Below are 19,954 nucleotides of genomic sequence, written 5' to 3' on the forward strand. Positions count from 1 at the left end.
CACGCCGACGCCGGGGCGGGTAGGATAGCTCCCCTTTTCTCCGAATAGTCGAGCTAAAAATGAAGCGGGGCAGGTAAAAATGGTTTTATTCTAGAGAAGTATTTTATCTAGTTTCTACTTTATAAGTCTACGTAATTTTCGGTAACACCTTGTTCTAAGAATGATAAGACACTGATTTTGCACGTTTCTTCCAAGTCCAAGATGATTCCCAAGAAATCAGTCTTTATTAGGTACAATATAAGAACTCATGCAGACATCATTAAATATTATGTTTTGTTACCTGATTAAGGGCTGTTTTCTTGTTCCATTCAAGGAAAGAAACTTTTTTTTTGGTTCACGCCAATACAATGTTTCGTTCAGTCGCTTCCTCTATATTGTCATGTATTGTCGTTAATGTAGTTGCGTCCGGATCACACAATGAAATGTGTTACAAAAGTCGCAGCGCGCATGCGAACGCGACATAAAGACATGTCCTAAATAAAACTACAGTACTTAACAGACTTTCTGCTTACTACATTTTGTTAATTCTAATGCTTGTGTGTTTATTACTGTACCTATGATAAACAGCTAGCATATGCAGCAATACTATCAACGATTTACTCTCTGGTGATGATGTTGGTGATCGTTGGGCTTTTAAAACAGGCTGCGGACAACGGATTCTGTTCAGTTACAACAGTGTTTCTTTGTTTTGTTGTTGGAGTGTTTGTCTTGGCAGCCTTTATTCACCCCCAGGTACCTGTTTGAAAAGTTACTTGAGTTTATCTGTTTTTATTTAAGTCCTTAGACGTCTGAGTATAACGAAGTATTTCTATATTTTACAACGGAAATTCGTATATTTCATCTATGTTTATGATAAAAGAGTATGTACTGAGGCTCCGTTTAATACATACCATACTATCTAATGCAGTAGTTTATTAATGATTAATTGATAATAACTTTGTTAAATGAATCTGATAGAATTCTATGAGCGTTTGCCTGTTTGTTTATACACCGTTAAACTAAAACAAACCATAATTTAGGAGTTTTGGTGTATTCTACATGGATTCCTGTATTTCTTGGCTATTCCGTCAATGTCGATGCTGTTAATGTTATATTCACTCTGCAACCTACATGTCGTTTCATGGGGCACCCGGGAATCCCCAAAACCAGTCACAGGTATGAATCCGTTACTTAAGTTACGTGTTTATAACACCGAAGTGTCTGAAATAAAAAAAAATCAGATCTAAAAGTAAATGCTGTATTTATGTTTGACAACACCTGTCATTTCTAAGCTAAGTTAACTTTATAGTTTGGATATCTGCGACACTTGACGAAGTATAAATGGAATAAATTAAATAATAGTCAATATTGTGCAAGTGATTCGGCATTCGTTGCACTGATCATTTTTGTTAGGAAGTCAGTTTTACTACTGCAAACATGCTAATGCAATTAATACAAGAATCTAGACTTTATACTTGATTGGATGTGTACTATAGTTTAAAGAAAGACTATATACCGGTTTGGTTATCATTTCTCTTGTATATCCTTAGCTCAGATTATAAAAATGTGTAAACCTCAGAATAACTAAACATCTTAATAGAGACTTAAGTTATTTATTATTGCTTTTATATGTCCGTTTTTAAGTTACTTCAGACACGATTATCAAATGTTAGCAAAAACACCATTTGACACATATCATTATGCTTCGTTTCAGGACAAGAGTCAGCAGAATTGTCATCAGCATCCGAACCAAAAGGCATGGCGCAATTTTTCACGGAACATTTTGGATTAGCCCGGGAATCAGAATATATGTTTTCTTTTGGTAATCTCTTTAGGTCAGTATTGTTGAAGATAACCAAATTAGAAAGATTATTTAGAGTAGAATTTATTCAAAAGTCAAATAAATAAAGACCAAAACGACGGGATTATTGTAATTATGTCTTTTACTGTTAAAACGAAAGGCAAGTGACCAACACAATTTCGGAAAATTTCATATAAAGTATATTGACAGAGGCATCATTATAGATACCTTTTTCATTATTGTCTTGAAAATTTGTAATGGGAAAATCTTTTAAAAGAGTGATCGCCAAATTGTCCTATTGACGTAATTTCATCTAGTAGTTCCTTCTCATATTCCTTGCAGTACTGTGCGACTGAGTTCATTTATTGATATACCGTTGTCATATTACGAACCAAATGTAAACCGTTGCCATTTTCTAAGAGCACAACAACAAGAAATAAATGTTAAAAACGAAATATTTTTACTTGAGTGAGTCAAGGTAATTGTATTTATTATCTTTTTGTAACAATATAGGGAATTTTGATATGGCATTGTGGTTAGTCAAATATTTGTTTGGGTATATTAATATAATATGTGAACAATGCAGTCAGTAAGTTATTGATTTGATCAGCAACTTAAAAAACGACCGACGTCATATTGTAAACAGCTTTAATTTACTATATTAGGTGCATTTGTTGTCCTGATGACAGACAGGACAGAAATGATGCGAAATTTCACGCTATACTTAACCGGTTAGATGGACTTGAAAAGTCGTCTGTTAGAGAAGATGAAAACCAGCCCAAAACCGATCAACAAACGCAGGAACATGGAAACAATAGTAACACTGGTACCAAAGAAGCAGATTGATTAATATTATCTTTGCATCCTCAAATATCATTTGTTGCTTCCATCATCATAAAATTATATCTTAATCATAGTTGCCTAGCCTTGCTTATATTACCTGTTTGTTGCAAAACTCTTATCGTAGTAAATATGAAATAGCATAATAAAGCTATACAGTATCTTTATTATGTAGGTATAATTTCGTTTGCTTCTAGGAATTTCACTTGCATACATTTATGAATTTTATGATTTAAAGAGTGTTAAATCGTGTAGTTCCGCATTTTTGCTTTTTTTATGCTTTTGCATATATATGCAGTTGATTATTTTATTCACCCAATAATATGATAATCTATTAAATTAAATATTACTCCTCTAAGGCACGTGAGGCTTACTGTATACATCTATAATTCAACGTGCACGACAGCATAATTGATAGACACACTAAATTTGGATCCAGATTGACGGACCCGGCATACGCTGCATCTGAAATCCTGCAGTCATGTATTTTATCTAAAGACCTAAATATTGTTTTTGAAATTCAGCAACTGACTGTATAACTGAGAGTCAAAATGTTCTTGCTTGAATGTTATCCAGATTCATCCCGTCAGCTGTATTTGCAAACCTGCTGTCACCTCAATTACTGGGTATTACGTACATACTGTTTTTGAGTAAGATTTTTGTATTTACTTTAACAGGAGCAGATCAAACGATTTCTTCGAAAAGTTTCCATAATGAAGACGACATGTCTTGGAAGAAGATGAAGCTAAGTGATGAGGAGACGCTGTTTTGGGAGGAATTAATTTTACAATATCTGTCTCCTTTGTCGGAAGACAAGGAAAAACAAAGGAAGATCCAGTCAGATTTGAAAGAGCTCAGGTAATCAAAATGGAATAACATATCTTAATGCAATATAGTCATTATGTTGATAAAAATGCGAAATTGTAAAAAAGTTAAAGAAAGATTTCGAATTTGTTATGATGGCAATATATATGGTTAACCCACATTAATAACCTTTAACAAATCAACTTATATCTAATGAAAAATTCTTTATTGATTCGACCAGCTGTAAAAAGACAACATTATGCAATAATCATCTATAGACAGAATTATTATTTTAATCGTCTTATATAAGAATATTTTCTACTGTTTTATATTTGATATAGAAACAAAGTGTGTCTGTTTTTCCTGTTGGTAAATGCGTTATTCGTGACCATCGTATTCAGCTTACAACAAGTCAATGTAGAGTCTGAAGGTACACTTTCAACAGAATTACCGTGTTCAAATGGAACTGATGGAGGATCGTTTGAACCAATCAGTATGGCATTCACAGCTATCTTTGGAATTCTTTTGGTAATTATTTATCATCCTAGACTAAAGAATAAAAAAATCTACTCCTTCCGATCATATTGTTTATTATGGAGCCTATCGTCTTAATTCTTTCTCTTCGTTTGTAATTAATTGAAGTATGTATTCATTACACCTTAACGTTATGGTGTTTATCGGTGCTTTGTTAAAAAATAAAAGAAGTGGAAAACCATAGGTCGCCCAAGGGTCGGTCGGCTAAAGCCAAGCATTTTGAAAATCTTGACCGCATTGAGCTATATCAAGATGTCATACTATCCTTTATGTCAATTACTTGTGGGGTCGAAAAATAGTTCAATAGCTGAACAAAAAAATACTTTAAAAAATTTTGAATATCAAGAAGGATGCAAATGCAAAGTAGACGTCTTTATTCAAGACATTAGTCATTTAGAATTGATTCGCAAACGAAAATTATTCCAAAATTATCATATAAAATTAATGACTAATATCATCAAATGGATCATATCTGATGGCTTCAGCTAACTTGTATGATAGTTTATGTATAATTTTAGGTAGCAATTGCTGTATTTGCATGATGCGAACAGTCATAGCTATAACAGAAATGATCTGATATTGATTTGAGTATTCTAGAGAGGCCTTTTTTCGTGAAAATGATCACCTGAAATAGGTCACATGTATAAATGGTCAGTAGGCTAGTTTCTGAAAGTCCTGTCCTTTCGATTTCGTAACCCAGACTACGTTGTTTTAAAATAAAAGAAATTATCAAATGGATCTGGATATATTTGATTCAATATCATTGAATGATTGTTATCATAAAATCACCAAGAGGGCGTAGAGTGATCTATTTCTATTTAGATGATCCAGTTTGTGTGTATGATTTTTCACCGAATGTCAACGTTTCTACAAATATGTTCGATTACCAGCTTGAAAAGAAGAGAAATGAGACAGGATAGAAGGAAACAAGTTAAAACTGTAAAGGTAATCACGCGTTACAAATATTTATACATCACATTTGTAGCCCAGCTCTGTCAGTATACGAGTTATATGACCCAGGGAAGTGGTTACGCCTTAATTGTCTTTAACAATGAAATGGATCCAATCGCTAAGGTGACTATGTCTTAGACTAGCTGACAAACGATGTAGAATTTTCTTTGTTTAAGCGTATAGCTGGTGAGACCATGTATCTCATATATAGAATTTTCCTCTGGCTACCTTGCATAAATAATTCGTTTACCAATGGTCCGTAAATGATTTCAGTTATGGGCTAGATAATGTCAGGGATCAGGCTAATCACCAAATGTTTTAAACTAACAATCTTCAATTACTAATAGTTAGCTCAAACTCCTACAGGCTAGAGACTCTATACTTGACTGGTCTTTTAGTTGAAGTTCCTGTCAGCCAATGTTTTTGAATCAACAACATACGAGTACTATCGTATAGATGCTCAGTCTCTGTCCTCTTAATTGAAGTTACAACTCTATATGATCACCCTGACTCCTGGATGGCCAGCGTTTACATGCTATCATATGTAGCATTCAACTACCATATATGTATATCTCCTATGGCTTGGCTGTACTTCGCTAATAACGCTGTACCGTATACAAGCTGGACTCTCCTACTATCTCAGTAGATTAAAAAACACTGGGTCTCTCTCTCAGCTTTCCGATGCTCAGCCTATATTTGCTATCGTCTACAGCATTCAACTACCATTAAGGTAAAACTCTTTTCACCAAAATTCAAGAAAATAGACCAAAACCAAAATTCTAAGACATAAAAATGTTGAAAAATGAGGTAACGATTTTCAGAGTAGGCCTTGCACAATCCATTTGTGGTAACATCTATGCACATGTTCCTGAAAACCGGAACTTTCTACTCTAAGGATAGATCATTCATTCTGGTGATTAAAAGTCACTCTCGCGCGGGATAAATTGTATATTTGTTAAAAATATAAATTAACAGGGTTATATTAAACGGTTATATACGGTTAATTTAAAACAATTAATGTATATATGGATATTTAATTAATTTTCTTTGTTTAAGCGTATAGCTGGTGAGACCATGTATCTCATATATAGAATTTTCCTCTGGCTACCTTGCATAAATAATTCGTTTACCAATGATCCGTAAATGATTTCAGTTATGGGCTAGATAATGTCAGGGATCAGGCTAATCACCAAATGTTTTAAACTAACAATCTTCAATTACTAATAGTTAGCTCAAACTCCTACAGGCTAGAGACTCTATACTTGACTGGTCTTTTAGTTGAAGTTCCTGTCAGCCAATGTTTTTGAATCAACAACATACGAGTACTATCGCATAGATGCTCGGTCTCTGTCCTCTTAATTGAAGTTACAACTCTATATGATCACCCTGACTCCTGGATGGCCAGCGTTTACATGCTATCATATGTAGCATTCAACTACCATATATGTATATCTCCTATGGCTTGGCTGTACTTCGCTAATAACGCTGTACCGTATACAAGCTGGACTCTCCTACTATCTCAGTAGATTAAAAAACACTGGGTCTCTCCGATGCTCAGCCTATATTTGCTATCGTCTACAGCATTCAACTACCATTAAGGTAAAACTCTTTTCACCAAAATTCAAGAAAATAGACCAAAACCAAAATTCTAAGACATAAAAATGTTGAAAAATGAGGTAACGATTTTCGGAGTAGGCCTTGCACAATCCATTTGTGGTAACATCTATGCACATGTTCCTGAAAACCGGAACTTTCTACTCTAAGGATAGATCATTCATTCTGGTGATTAAAAGTCACTCTCGCGCGGGATAAATTGTATATTTGTTAAAAATATAAATTAACAGGGTTATATTAAACGGTTATATATGGTTAATTTATACAATTAATGTATGTATGGATATTTAATTAATAATATAGAGGAAAAAACCAAACCATTAACATTTTTATTATGCTAGTATAACGTCATTAGCGTATAAGCGCTTTTTAGAACTGGTGTAATTTAAAAAGCATAAAACATAAATAAAACTCTAAACACCGAATGCAAACTTTTAAGTTCAAAGAAAACTCATACAGTCAATTTACTAGTTTCTGTGAAAACAATGTATCCGTGGTATTCTCTTTTCAGTCTAACACTGATAAAGTTCAGTAATGCTGGAGAAATGAAGTGCATAATTGTTAGATAAGAGCGCTGGCCGTATAACTAGAAATATTGTTGAAATTCTGCAACTCTTCTTTAGTCTATGAACTTCATACGTGTTGCAATAACTTCCTTATCAAGGTACTGGGACAAATTATTAGTTGAATACTCATTGTGTCTTCTTTAATCGCTTGATACAGAATGATCTCTGTCATCCTTCTACCTATTTATACCTTAGCAGACGTAAGCGCTGATTAATGCTATTTATAGAACATGTTCTGATTGGTCCATATATACATAGTATTTTATAACGAGTATTTGCTCTATCCAATATCTGGTTCCCATTAACTATTGTATATGACATAATGTGTGGTGTGATGTTGGGATCCAGCTATCGACATAATGACCCCAAATCAGCCACAAATGACCCAAATTCTATCATTAACAGCAATGCAACAATAATTACAGCAATGATAGCATGAAAAGGGAGTCGAGCACTATCTGTGCTTATGTGTTACGTTATCAATGAATCAGATACAAATTATTCTGACAAGCTCCAATTTCAGTTTACTTTTGTTTCTAATTCAAGCAGAGACTTTTTGACAGTAGAACACTTATACTCGTTTATATTCTACAAATTTTGTTTATTTAGATAGATAATATTTAGAATAAAATCTCGAAACATTTTCCTGTTGAGTATAAGCATTTACAATTATTATTTCAGAGAGATTATGAAAATGTCAGTACTAAAGATGAATTACCAAATGCCGAGAGCATTTTCGATTCTGAAAAGTCGGATGATATGGAACCTGTAACAGAATCAACAGTCGAACCTCGACGAAAATATAGACGGAATCGGCAGTTATTCAGGCATAGCCTAAGGTTATATTTGAATGTGCTTAGAATAACCTTACCACCCTCTTACGCATGAATTATGACCATGCAGATGTCCAGTCAAAACCTGTTGAAATCTTATATTCTCATATCAAAATAAAGAGGGTTTCCTAATTTGATTTACTGCAAAAGTTTTTAATCGGGCAGACGGCACTTAGCCATTAGCACCAAGTAGCACTCATTTTGTGACTTTGCTTCAGGATTTCCCAGTAGTAACTATCAATTCTTATTGATTTAATCGTTTTTTTTGTGTTTTATAACATCAAAATTTAATGTTCTTTTTCTGTATTTATGTGCATAAGGATAGTCGTATGATGAACTTCACAATTATTGTCATGGACGTTCATGTGATGTTTTGCTACAACATATTTAGTATGACGTTTCCCATTTATTATTGTAATGTCTAAACGTCAATGCATTGATTCAGAATTTAAATACTTGAAGATATGTTTAACATGGAAAGCGCTTGAAGTAAAATAAATGAAAATAACAGAAAAATACTCGGAAGTCTACCGCTGCTATTTCCAAGTAATTGAACTTGCATAAAGTTCATACCTGCAAAAAGATTTCAACTGACTGTAACTATATAAAAATATTCAAGACAGAAATATTAATATATATCTTTTCATTGTAAAGAAATGTCTTAATACAACAATATCTAGCTAATGAAAATAATTTTGTCTCCTACCACACAGTGGTTTGGGAGAAATATTGATTTACTATTGTCTGTGTGTCTGATAGTCTGTCTGTCACAAAGCTTTTCCGCACTCTAAGTCGAACATTTCTCATCCGATTTTCACCAAACTTAAACAACACGTGTTTGACCATAAGAACTTTGCAAAGTTCTATATCAAAACATATCGGCTCAGTCAATTTTGAATTATGACCCTTGAATTACTGACTGGATCAGTTGGTCTATACCATCTATTGACCATCTAGACAATTTTTCATAGGAACCATTCATCTGAACAATCCAGACAAACAGGTAGTTGTGGGAGACATGCGCTTTTCTCAAAAGCATCTCTAGTCGTTTAGTTTGATTTAACTTATTCAAGGGAAAATAGATAAATTCAAGAAAAAGTTTCAAATATTTTCATTCAGACATTAAATGGGATTGGAAAGAACGATGAATTACATTTGGCCGATAAATAAAGTATTTCTGAATAAAACTGGCATGCGAATGCATATTGCAAATTGTTTTTTTTTTTGTTGTTTTTTTTATTATTACACACGAAATATAATTTTATGATGCTCATACAATATCTTCCTAGAGTGCAGTATTCATTCGTCGTGCCGATACTGTCACTGGTGTTTTATCTTTTATTATAAGCCGAATTGTAGAGGACTAGAAGTTATTACCTTTTCCGGTGACCACTAAAACATAACTTTTTGTTTCAAGGAAATGGTGATGATAAACACGCAAAGATACCACTTATCTACAACAATCTCGCATCGGGAAATCAGAATACCGCTTAAATAATGATACATAGTTTCAGAGGATTAGTAAACACTCGCATTGTTGCACTGTGACTTGGGATAGAAAATATTGGACAATTGATCGATATGATTCTTCCTAAGTATTATGTATCATTACACCGAAACAAATTTCTAATGGTGCTACGGAAATTTTCATCCACGGGGCTATGGTAAAACATAACCCCAAACACCGGATGGCAATGCGGCAAAAGCGATGTTTTACTAATTCTCATAACTATCTTACATTACTCAACCGGTAAATTTAAATTCAATTTTCCGATGCGAGAATTAAGAAAGGAATGAGAAAATTAGACGATAATTATAGCCCTAAAAACCTCGCGAGGATTGTTAAATCTCGCTTGTATATATGTTTTTGGACAAGGCGAGAATGCGATACTTAAAATCATTTTTTCTCATTCTTAAGGTTTCATCTTCTTTAGAGTAATAACCAATGACAATTATTATGTATCTACACATTGGCTATAAAACAAAAGCGGTATAATTCTTTTTGTCCTTATGTCACACGGAATTGTACTTTTACACATGGATAATTTGAAATACTAGTGGATACTACGTTCGCTTTTAACAGAAATATATTGTACAATGTAGCAAATCACGATTTTATACATTTTTTTTAGAAATTATCATATTTACCAGTAAAAATTTGTAATTATAAACATTTATATAAAGTGATGGAAGAAATCCTGTAGAAAAAGACTTTGGGACAACATCAGCCTACATTTAGCCAGTATACAAGTATATCTTAGTCCCTAATTACGTCTAAAATCCGAATGAATAAATAACTTTTTAATAAGGTAATGCCATTGAATTATGCATGCAGAATTTAATATCAACAGAGTAGTGACTAACGTCTTCTGTAAGACACTTGTACATGTGTTTATACACTGATTGCAATTTTGATTTTCGTTGTTTTGATATTCTATTGCTTGGAAGTATATAATGATTGCAATTTTAATTCCCGTTGTTTTCATATTCTAGAACTTGGAAGTATTTACTGTTTGCAGTTTTAATTTCCGTTGTTTTCATATTCTAGAACTTGGAAGTATTTACTGTTTGCAGTTTTAATTTCCGTTGTTTTCATATTCTAGAACTTGGAAGTATTTACTGTTTGCAGTTTTAATTTCCGTTGTTTTCATATTCTAGAACTTGGAAGTATTTACTGTTTGCAGTTTTAATTTCCGTTGGTTTGATATTCTTGTGCTTGGAAGTTTATACTTATTATATATTAAGTTCCGCTGTTTTAATATTCTATTACTTTGAAGTGTATGCTAATTGTAGTATCAATTTCCGTTGTTTTGTAGTGCTCTTTATGCGGACATATCAGCAAACAATTCCAAAACCACTTCACTAGAGACGATATTTGCAGAAAGGCATTCTACAGAAGCATAGACCAAGGCGGAATAGCAAATAGGAAGTTCAGTGTTTGAGAAGACATATTGATTGCAAAGATGATGAAATAGATAATGAAATACAGAAAGATTAAAGTACGATGTTTCATCAAAAATTGAATAACATGTGAAAAAAATCTTATATTTATATCTTGTGTCATTATACATGTATTTCAATTTATTTTATGTTAAGCAGAATCTAGATCTTTTTTTTTTGTTTCACTCAAATAGTTTAATTGATTCATTAATGCAAATGCCAGATATTTATGTTTTACGGAAATAACAGGAGAATTACTTCATACTGTTCAATAACTGTTACTTTGAAATTGTTCAATAGGAAAAGAAAGGTCGGACGTCTATCACTTGTTCATACATTTCGAGCACTAATTTATGCAAATGTGAGCATTTTGGTAGGCATTTACTTATCTAAATTACAAATACTCTTTTATATATAGAAAACAATAAAATCAAATTTATTACAATACTATGGTCATTAAGTAAAAACAATGTATTTGACAAGGAAATGAGTTACAAAAATGTATATGTTTACTTAATCTTAACATAAAGGCAAGATGAGTAATTGCGTTTATGTACAAATGAACGATGGCTTTGCTATTTGGACCTTAATATTACGAGGGTCCTGCAAAATGTTATGTCACTAATGGGCTTCCTTAGTTTTATCCAAGGTATTTCTAAACGCTTCATTGCACTTGAATGGTGTGTCCAATAGCTGTCCTGCTATTGTAGGTGAAAGATATAGCCAGCTGTACAGGTATATTAGAAGGCAGTGTGCAAACAATTCTGAAAAAGCGTTTTGACCTGAGAAAGCGTTGCGCTAGGTGGGTACCTTATGTGCTCATAGAAGAGCAAAAGAAACAACGCCTTATATGTGCCCGGGGAACTTTTGAAAACATACAAAGGCTGTGATAGTCAGGCTATTTCTAACTTGCTAACAGGTGACAAAACCTTGGTGCACATGTTTGAGCCACAAAGAAGTGCTGATAATTAGCAAAGGAAGCTAAGATAAAAAACGCCCCTGTTTTGCCAAAATGAACCGTAAGTTCGTAAAAGATGTTGTACGCAATTTTCCTCAATTCTAGCGGGCCATTCGTTCAAGTGCCTTGTCCATCTGGTCATACAGTCACTGGACGATTCTACAAGAACTCTGTACTGAAGAAAGTGAAAATGTTTTACAGTTAGAAACGTCCAAGGAAATGATGGTCAGAAGTCCATCTTATACACGACAACGCCTCCTCTCATGAGTGCGAGGTTGTTAAGACTTTTTTTTAGGTTTTTGAAAAGGTGGAAGTTGTAAACTATCCGCCTTATTCACCTGACCTGTGTCCCTGTGACATTCTGTATTTCCAAGGCTTTAGAAAATGTTTTCTGGAAACAAATATAAGTCAGTCCAGACGTTCTCTTTGCCGCGCCATTTATCAGTGTCTCAAACAGATACCAAAAGAAGACTATTTATCTGTTTTTTAACAATTTGGTAAAAAGCTTACAAAAATGTGTTTTCGGTACACATTGTAGGTTTGCTAATGAAAACGAAGCACTTAAGAAATTCAAACCCAATGTCAGAACTTTTTGCAGGACCCTCGTAGTTCGAGTATATACAGAATAAATTAAAAAAATAAATATGGCGTCCAGTTAGGGAAAAGGTCTTTTAAAACAGACACAAAATGAAAAGCATGACAATTTGACTATGAAAAATAAAAAACATTCGTTGTTTCTTCTTTTCAACATTTTACCATCGATTTTACTGCCATAATCTCGATATCGTAATAGCATGTTTTCAGATTTTACTAGTTTTATTACAAAATTCTAGTAAAAGGATGGACACTACCCTTTTGTGGGCGGTGCTTCTAATACCGCCAAGATTAGTAAATATGTAACACATCAGTTAATTAGCTAGTCTGTGCAGTGCATTCAAACGCTATTTGGTCTAAAATTCCATCCCGTTTGTAGCTTTTCACGCAATGTATTGTATTTTGATACCATTATATATTTTGATACCATTTAAGACAAAATTTCATTCCATCCATTTTAGCATAAAACGATACGCCAAAAAACTTGTTGCGATGCACCGAAATGTGAAACCGTCCGACATGATATGGTGCCATGTAGCTCAATGTGAAGATGTTCGACGCAACCCGAGTTCGTGCAGTGTTAAATGAGATGAGACAGTGTCTAATGCATATTGAAACAGCGTTGTTTGATAATAGGCAATGTATTAATTCTTGAACTCATCGATGTGGGTTCGAGCCTCACTCAGGGCGTTGACTTCTTCATGTGAGGAAGCCATCCAGCTGGCTTACGGAAGGTCGGTAGTTTTACCAAGGTGCCTGCTCGTAATGAAATAATGCTGGAAAGTCGATAATGACCTATCATGTGTCTGTGCGACGTTAAATCCAAAAAAAAATATTGATCCATGCAACACAATGTGAAACCGTCAAACACAACTTCTATACGTGCAAAGCAAAACGGAGTGACTCACTGCAACTTGATGTCGTCTAATGCATATTGAAACCGTTTTATGTAAAACCAAGCGGCGAATAAGTCATAGTGATCGTTCGAGAAAAAGTTCTAGTTATCGTTCGAGAAAAAAGTTCTGCATGGTGTTTATAGACCAGTGTGGATTTGTTTTTCCAAATCACCTCACATGTCTATAAACCCCTCGTAGACATATTCCGAGATAACTGACTTACCTACGTGCTCCTTTGTTTTAAGTAGTCCAGGCTGGTTTTGAGTTTGTAAAACGTTTGTTTTAAGTACGTAAAATTGAAACAAATATATAAACATAGGGAAAAAGCCAAAATGGTCGGGTACAAAAATCATTATAGGTTAGCAATGTTTGTATTATCTAAACACATTCATTCATAATACGGATTCATCAGGATATGACACAGAAATCATTTTATCATATTTTTTAACACCTTTGAAATGGCTGTAAGTTTATTTATTTTCTTAATTAGGTACGTTGTCGTATATAGGTACATGTATTTATATAGATCTATCATTGCATAAAACAAGATTGTCTGAGTCATTTGAATACCCCAAGCTCTTGTATGTTTTAGTAAAATTATCTGATAAGTACATTTCCCAAACAAGGTACATTACTTTGACTGGGGAATATATCTGGGTACTGTAAGAACAACAGAAAATTACAAACGTTTGGATAACACTGTTTATAAACCTTGACAACGTAAGATAATAATAAATAAACAGATACTGAAAATTGTGTTCCCTTCAATTTGTTCTTGTATTACTCCCCGTAAGGCACAACCCTGAATGAGGTAATATACTATATTTACATTAGAAAAGACGAAATGTTTCAATATTTTGTCGTATAAGAAAAACTATTGTTCATACTTTCAATAAAGATTAATCATGATGACAGATGACAGGTTTTAAATGTAAACAATGCATGTTGCGTTAAACATCTTCACATTGGACTGCATTGCATCAAGTTTTTCTACATCGCTCTTTATTACACAAAGCGGTCTCAATACACATTAGACGGCGTCTAGTTGTAGTAAAGTCATTTCATTTAACCTGCAGGTACTCATTTTGTGTTAAAGGGCTTCCCATTGAGTTGCATAATATGTTTTGTTGGATAATTTCATATTACGTTGCATCGCAACAAGTTTTTCAATGCATCGTTTCATGTTTAACTGAGCAACATGAAGTTTTATGTTAAATGGTTTCAAAATATAATGCTTGAATCCAAATTTATTGGACGGGAGTTTTAAACTATAGACTTCGTGGAAATGCACTGCACTGACTGACTTGTGAATGGTTATTTATTTACATATTGACTAATTTTGGCGATAAACGCCGCCCATACCATTTTTCGATGTTCTTTCTGTACAATCGAGCTTAAGTTCACAGTTTTAACTTCGATCATTAAAACTAGTCCTTTTCTTCTCTTGTATCTCAAGCTCACAGTGTATGAAATAATTCTAAACGTTAGAAATAAATTCGTTCTACATCCTAACATAGAAGAACCCTACAAATATTTAATCGCCTTGTCGGCGCAGAATTACTCTTTTTGGTAATAAGTAACGGAACATTCAGCTAGGCGAAGGGCCGTTTAAACTTAAAATTAAATTTTTCTGCGTTTAGACGAGTGATGAAACTGGAACAGCTGTACATGTTTCAAAGAAATCTTAACTTAATGTCACTTTATCCATTAAGAAACTTGTTTTCAGATCTTTTGCATTATCTTGCTTGAAAACTAAGTTGTACCTATGTAATTTATGCACGCGATGCATCAATAAGATACTGTTGAAACTAGAATGTTTAAAAATTTGTTAAAAGAGAGTTCGATGTTACATGATTTAATGATTTAACCGAAATTTAGAAAACAATAATTGTATGATGAAAGTTTAAAAAAAAAAAAAAAAACATCTCCCGCCTGATATTTTTTCACGTTTGTAAACGGTTCAAGATGCCTTTAGAAAAATACAGCGGTTGCCATAAATTGCTTAATAAACGGAGACGGATGTTACTGTTTATTAAATATTGTGTTTATTTATACTTTGAAAAGAACTTTACAGAATATTCTCATCAAAACCATTCAAGCCGTTAACAATTGCGCTATGAGTTATTTAAACATGAATAACAAAATATTGATAAAGCCTAGACAAGATATAAAAGTTGGAAAATCAGTGAAGGATAACATATTGGTTTACACTTTTAAAAGTGTTGTGAAACGAAAGCAGATTTAAACAGACATTTTAAAGTTGATAATGTATCGGCATATCTAATTTTGTTGGGAAAAGAATTCCATAGTCTGTGATTTTGAATGCAAAAGAACAAGTGCCATGCATTGACAGTTGCTTTTTAATCATTTGTTTATCATCGCAAGTGCCTTTTAATTTGATATTACGTACTCGAACACAAGTGGTAATTCATGTCTAAAACTTAATCTAATCGATGCATTCAAAAACTAAACAGTTAGGCCTAAGTGTCTATAAATCCGAACATTTAGTTATGAAGCGTATAACATTCATTGTTGTTGCAATTTGTTCTTAATGCTTTGAAAAACACTCGTTTACGAGAATTAACTTGAAAGAAGTCCAACAGAAGTATGTTTTTGAAAGGCGGTGAAATATAAGCAGCTTTATCATGATTTGTGTATGAAAATGATAGTTAAAATTTTAATGTGAATTTAGAAATCGGTGTATGCAGTTATGTAAAAAAGAACAATGATTTATATGATAAAAATATCATGATTTTTTATTGCCCTACGAGTAAAACAGTAAACAGCATTTTTACAGCACCGTAAGGCTAAATGGGTTGATACTTTCGATATACTTTGAAATTCCCTTTAATCCTAGAGCAAATAAAATAAAATAAAAAATATTAAATCAGTCTAATTAAGCATAAATGGGAAGAACGATGAGGAGTTTATCGTGTTTTCGTGCAGTTCCTGTGTATCAAAGGTTTATTAGTTTGTTTAGATCTGTTCATAGCAATTATGATAAATTCCTTGAAATTGGTCATTGAACATATACCGTAACATTTGCCTTCTTTATACCAGTGCAACGTGAAAAGAAAAAGTGATCAAAGGATCATATAACCTTAGTAGACGATAATATCTTGAACTTTTGCGTCAATGTTTATATTACGTCACAGTTATAACATGTCGTCAGCAATGTTTTTAAAAAAGAATTAGTGTTATAATTATATGATTTGAAAACTATCTTTGATTTGCTTTGTATTTTAAATATTGCATTCGATCACTATAACGATTACACAATCTTATCCATATCGATGTAAAAGTACAGTTCCTTTGATTATTTCGTATTTTCTTGCAAATTGATTTGTATAATTTGCATAATAATCGTTTGAAATCCGACCATTTCTATAATATGTGCGTGCGTATGTGTGTGCGTGGTTGCATATGTGTTTTAATTTAATGATGCTTTCACCCGTTCACTTGTTCGAACTTAATTTTAGTAAGTAACATACAATTTCCAAATATTACTAGAAAGGGTAAAATAATTACTTCAAATGAATTGTTTACGTCCGATTTTCTGGGAGAACATTAGTTTTACTTATGGATTACACTTAGTCTAGCAACCTTCCGGTAGAAATAATATCTTGACATGAAAAACAAAATAAGACATCATCAAAACTCCTGTAGCGTTTAAAGGACAGTAAATCTGATAGTGTTATAAAGTTAATACTTTTTCTACATCAACAACTTACGAACCAGATACACAGTCCTGAGTGAAGTAAATTAATTACAAAAGAAAACTGTACTTTGAAATGCATTTAATACCATAAGACAAGTATTATTAGGCAATGCCTTTACAGTACTTGTTGTGTGTACATTTTATCATTTTGTTTGCAATGTCACATCTATATATTACATGAAAATACAGAAAAAGTTGTTATCACGCTTTTAACTGCGATTGGACGGAAAATCTCAATTTTAGCGTCTACAAAGCTGGGTTTGCGAAACTAAGAATGAATGCATTTAACCGAATTCTAACCGGCATATTTAATCGTTTAATTTTTTACTCGTATTGTTTGGTCAATCCGCAAGTAACTGGCAGCAGAGATGATAGAATAAATAATAGATATATCTAATATCGCCAAAAAATTAGTTCGCCTCAATCCATGCTAAAATGTCTAGGTCTTTTATGGTAAGCGGACAGTATCAAAAAATACATCAACTTAATTGTCAAATGCACGAGACTCTATGTTTATAAAAAAGGAACTGACCTTACAGCATACAACACGCATAAATTATTTCAGTTACACCCAGGTATTTAAAATAGCTGATCTTAAAATTGCTGTTTTACAAAATTAAAAACAGTAGAGCTGACGCGAAGTTGCTCTGTTGTTTGTTTAAATTTTTCTTCAAGAGATTAAAAACAACACTTACGGAAGCTTCGAGGTGTTTTTATCTCGAGGCTACGAGTAGCTTACGAGGGAACAAGGTTGTGTACCGTTAGTTCAAAATAGTTTATATATCAAGTACACAAGATAACAAGAGGATCATCATAACCCTTGATCGCTCACCTGAGTAATATGAGCTACATGTATTACATGTCAAACTGATGCTAAAATATTAAGAAAGTAGGTCAGTAGGTCACATTCATGGTAACTGAAAGTAAGTTTTACAATCAGTGTGCAAAACTGTACATATACACGTCACCCAAATTTCAAGGATAAGAAATTAGGTCAGAAGGGCAAGTTTATGGTCACTTTAAGTCAGTTTTTAGACTGATGTGCAAAACTGTATATGTCACCACAATTTGAAAGCTGTATCTTAAAAAACAAGAATGTAGGTCAGATGGTCAAATTCATGTTCATTGAAAGTAAGTTCAAAACTGTCCATGTCATCCAAATGATCTTAAAAAAAAACAAGAACGTAAGACAGTAGATCACATTCATGGTTACTGAAAGTCACTTAAGATCGGTATGCAAAACTGTACATGTAATCCAAATTTCAGGGCTGTATCTTTAAAGAAAGAAAGCAGGTAAGTATAATTTTATTTGAAGTATTTCCTCGATACAATTATTATAAAATATTACCAAAAGAGCAAATACTTCGAAACTCTTAATTATCCCTACCCGCAAGTAAAGTTGATTTTTGATGTACATGCTTTTTATCTCATAAAGATTAGTGACTTTCCTGTATGAGCGTCTTCAGGCTATTTGAATTATATAACCTGATTCTGTATAACTAAATACCGTGTACAAAAACACGTATTATCTTTCTTATCATTTTACTGCTTAGCAATTTCACTGCACACAAAGTATTAGGCTAGCCACTATTCTGATAATAAATTTTACTCTTTTGAAATTTGTTTTTTAGATAGTTTGTTTCAGAGAACTGATGGTAATATTAACATGTACAGAATAAAGGATATAGACTACATTCGCAATTTAAAAAAAATAAATAAATAAAAAAGTAATATATATTCCCCTGGAGCTAGTCTAACAGTATCAGTTCAAAAAGATGGGCAATTTTGGAAGTAATTAAAAGACTGAAAATTTGTTGGATCACTGAACACACAGGGTATTCTATCATATCCAAATACTTCAAAGTCTAAATCAAATGCCTGTTGTATTAAGTATACTGATGATTTAGGAAGTGAACTCAAAGCTTGTACAAGCGCTGCTTGTCGACTGTTCTGCAAGTCCTCTGAATCACTCCCGTCATAAGCATTCTTTAGAGCTGATTCAAACTGTTTTCTTGTTACGTTACGTACCTCCTCATTTTAAAACTGATGATTCCTCGGCTCTGAAGCCTGCTCCAAACTTTGAACAAAGCACATCCAAATGGCACTTCACATTCAGCTACAATTCTTTACTGAGTAAACACCCAACCGGCGGAGACTTTACTTACATCTAATTTGGCGTCTTTTTTAAAATCATCAAATTTAGTTTTATCTGAAAGTTTACATTCATCAACAATACACATTTTATCTTTAATTGCATCATATTTCCCAATGTAATCGAATGAGACATTACATGCTAAGCAATTCAAATGCACATCTAAACATGGTGTTGATAAAACATTATGCAAGGTATAACTAAGATTTTCCGAGAATGTTACGTCATAACCACACTTAACATCACTTTTTCTTCGTTTTTTTCACTATCTGTTTCCCATCTGATTTCCAGTAGTAGATATTTGGTGGACAGAATTTATCAAGCCATCAAGAAAACAGTTTACTATAAGGGTCCCTCACAATTATAACACTTTTTGTATGGCTAAAAACTTCAACAATGTTTGTCAAGTTTTTAACCTCCAATGACCGAAACCCTCCTTTCTCAATGTACCTTCCCCAACCCAATATTTGTTGCATTAGAAACATTTCGCCTACCTCCGGCTAATTCGTTTCCAGAATGTACTCCCAGTCTTTTCGATTGTGCAGAAAGGCATACGTTTATTTTCCACATACTTTAAATTATTTGCTACGCCATTTTGTATACATCTTTCATCAGTATGAATCTTCTCAACTTTAGAACATGCTTTCTGAAGATGTCCATTTTCCTAAAAGGTATGACAAAGTATATCAATTAAATATTACTGAAAAAATATACAAAGAAGTCGACGAAACGTTTATCGCCCACTACAAAAGATAATAGGTAAGGGGATATTTC

The 19,954-nt window shown here is 33.1% G+C and overlaps 1 protein-coding gene across 3 annotated transcripts in view; it reads left to right on the top strand.

Annotated features, from left to right (window-relative positions):
• Window positions 1-17,223, top strand: part of LOC123539518 (chitin synthase chs-2-like) — a 42,482-nt gene extending 25,259 nt beyond the window's left edge. For 2 of the 3 annotated variants that reach the window (XM_053530768.1, XM_053530769.1), the window contains exons 18-26: window positions 568-732; window positions 1,020-1,155; window positions 1,694-1,814; window positions 2,446-2,606; window positions 3,298-3,478; window positions 3,766-3,952; window positions 4,781-4,903; window positions 7,771-7,928; window positions 10,739-17,222. In XM_053530768.1, the coding sequence (XP_053386743.1) occupies window positions 568-732; window positions 1,020-1,155; window positions 1,694-1,814; window positions 2,446-2,606; window positions 3,298-3,478; window positions 3,766-3,952; window positions 4,781-4,903; window positions 7,771-7,928; window positions 10,739-10,826 (1,320 nt within the window). In that variant the 3' untranslated portion in view covers window positions 10,827-17,222. Of the gene's footprint in view, window positions 1-567; window positions 733-1,019; window positions 1,156-1,693; window positions 1,815-2,445; window positions 2,607-3,297; window positions 3,479-3,765; window positions 3,953-4,780; window positions 4,904-7,770; window positions 7,929-10,738 lie in introns of all 3 variants that reach the window. The other variant, XM_053530770.1, reaches the window with a different exon arrangement.
• The last annotated feature ends 2,731 nt before the right edge of the window (window positions 17,224-19,954 follow it).

Source organism: Mercenaria mercenaria, chromosome 18 (assembly GCF_021730395.1).
Source record: "Mercenaria mercenaria strain notata chromosome 18, MADL_Memer_1, whole genome shotgun sequence".
NCBI classification, from domain to species: domain Eukaryota; kingdom Metazoa; phylum Mollusca; class Bivalvia; order Venerida; family Veneridae; genus Mercenaria; species Mercenaria mercenaria.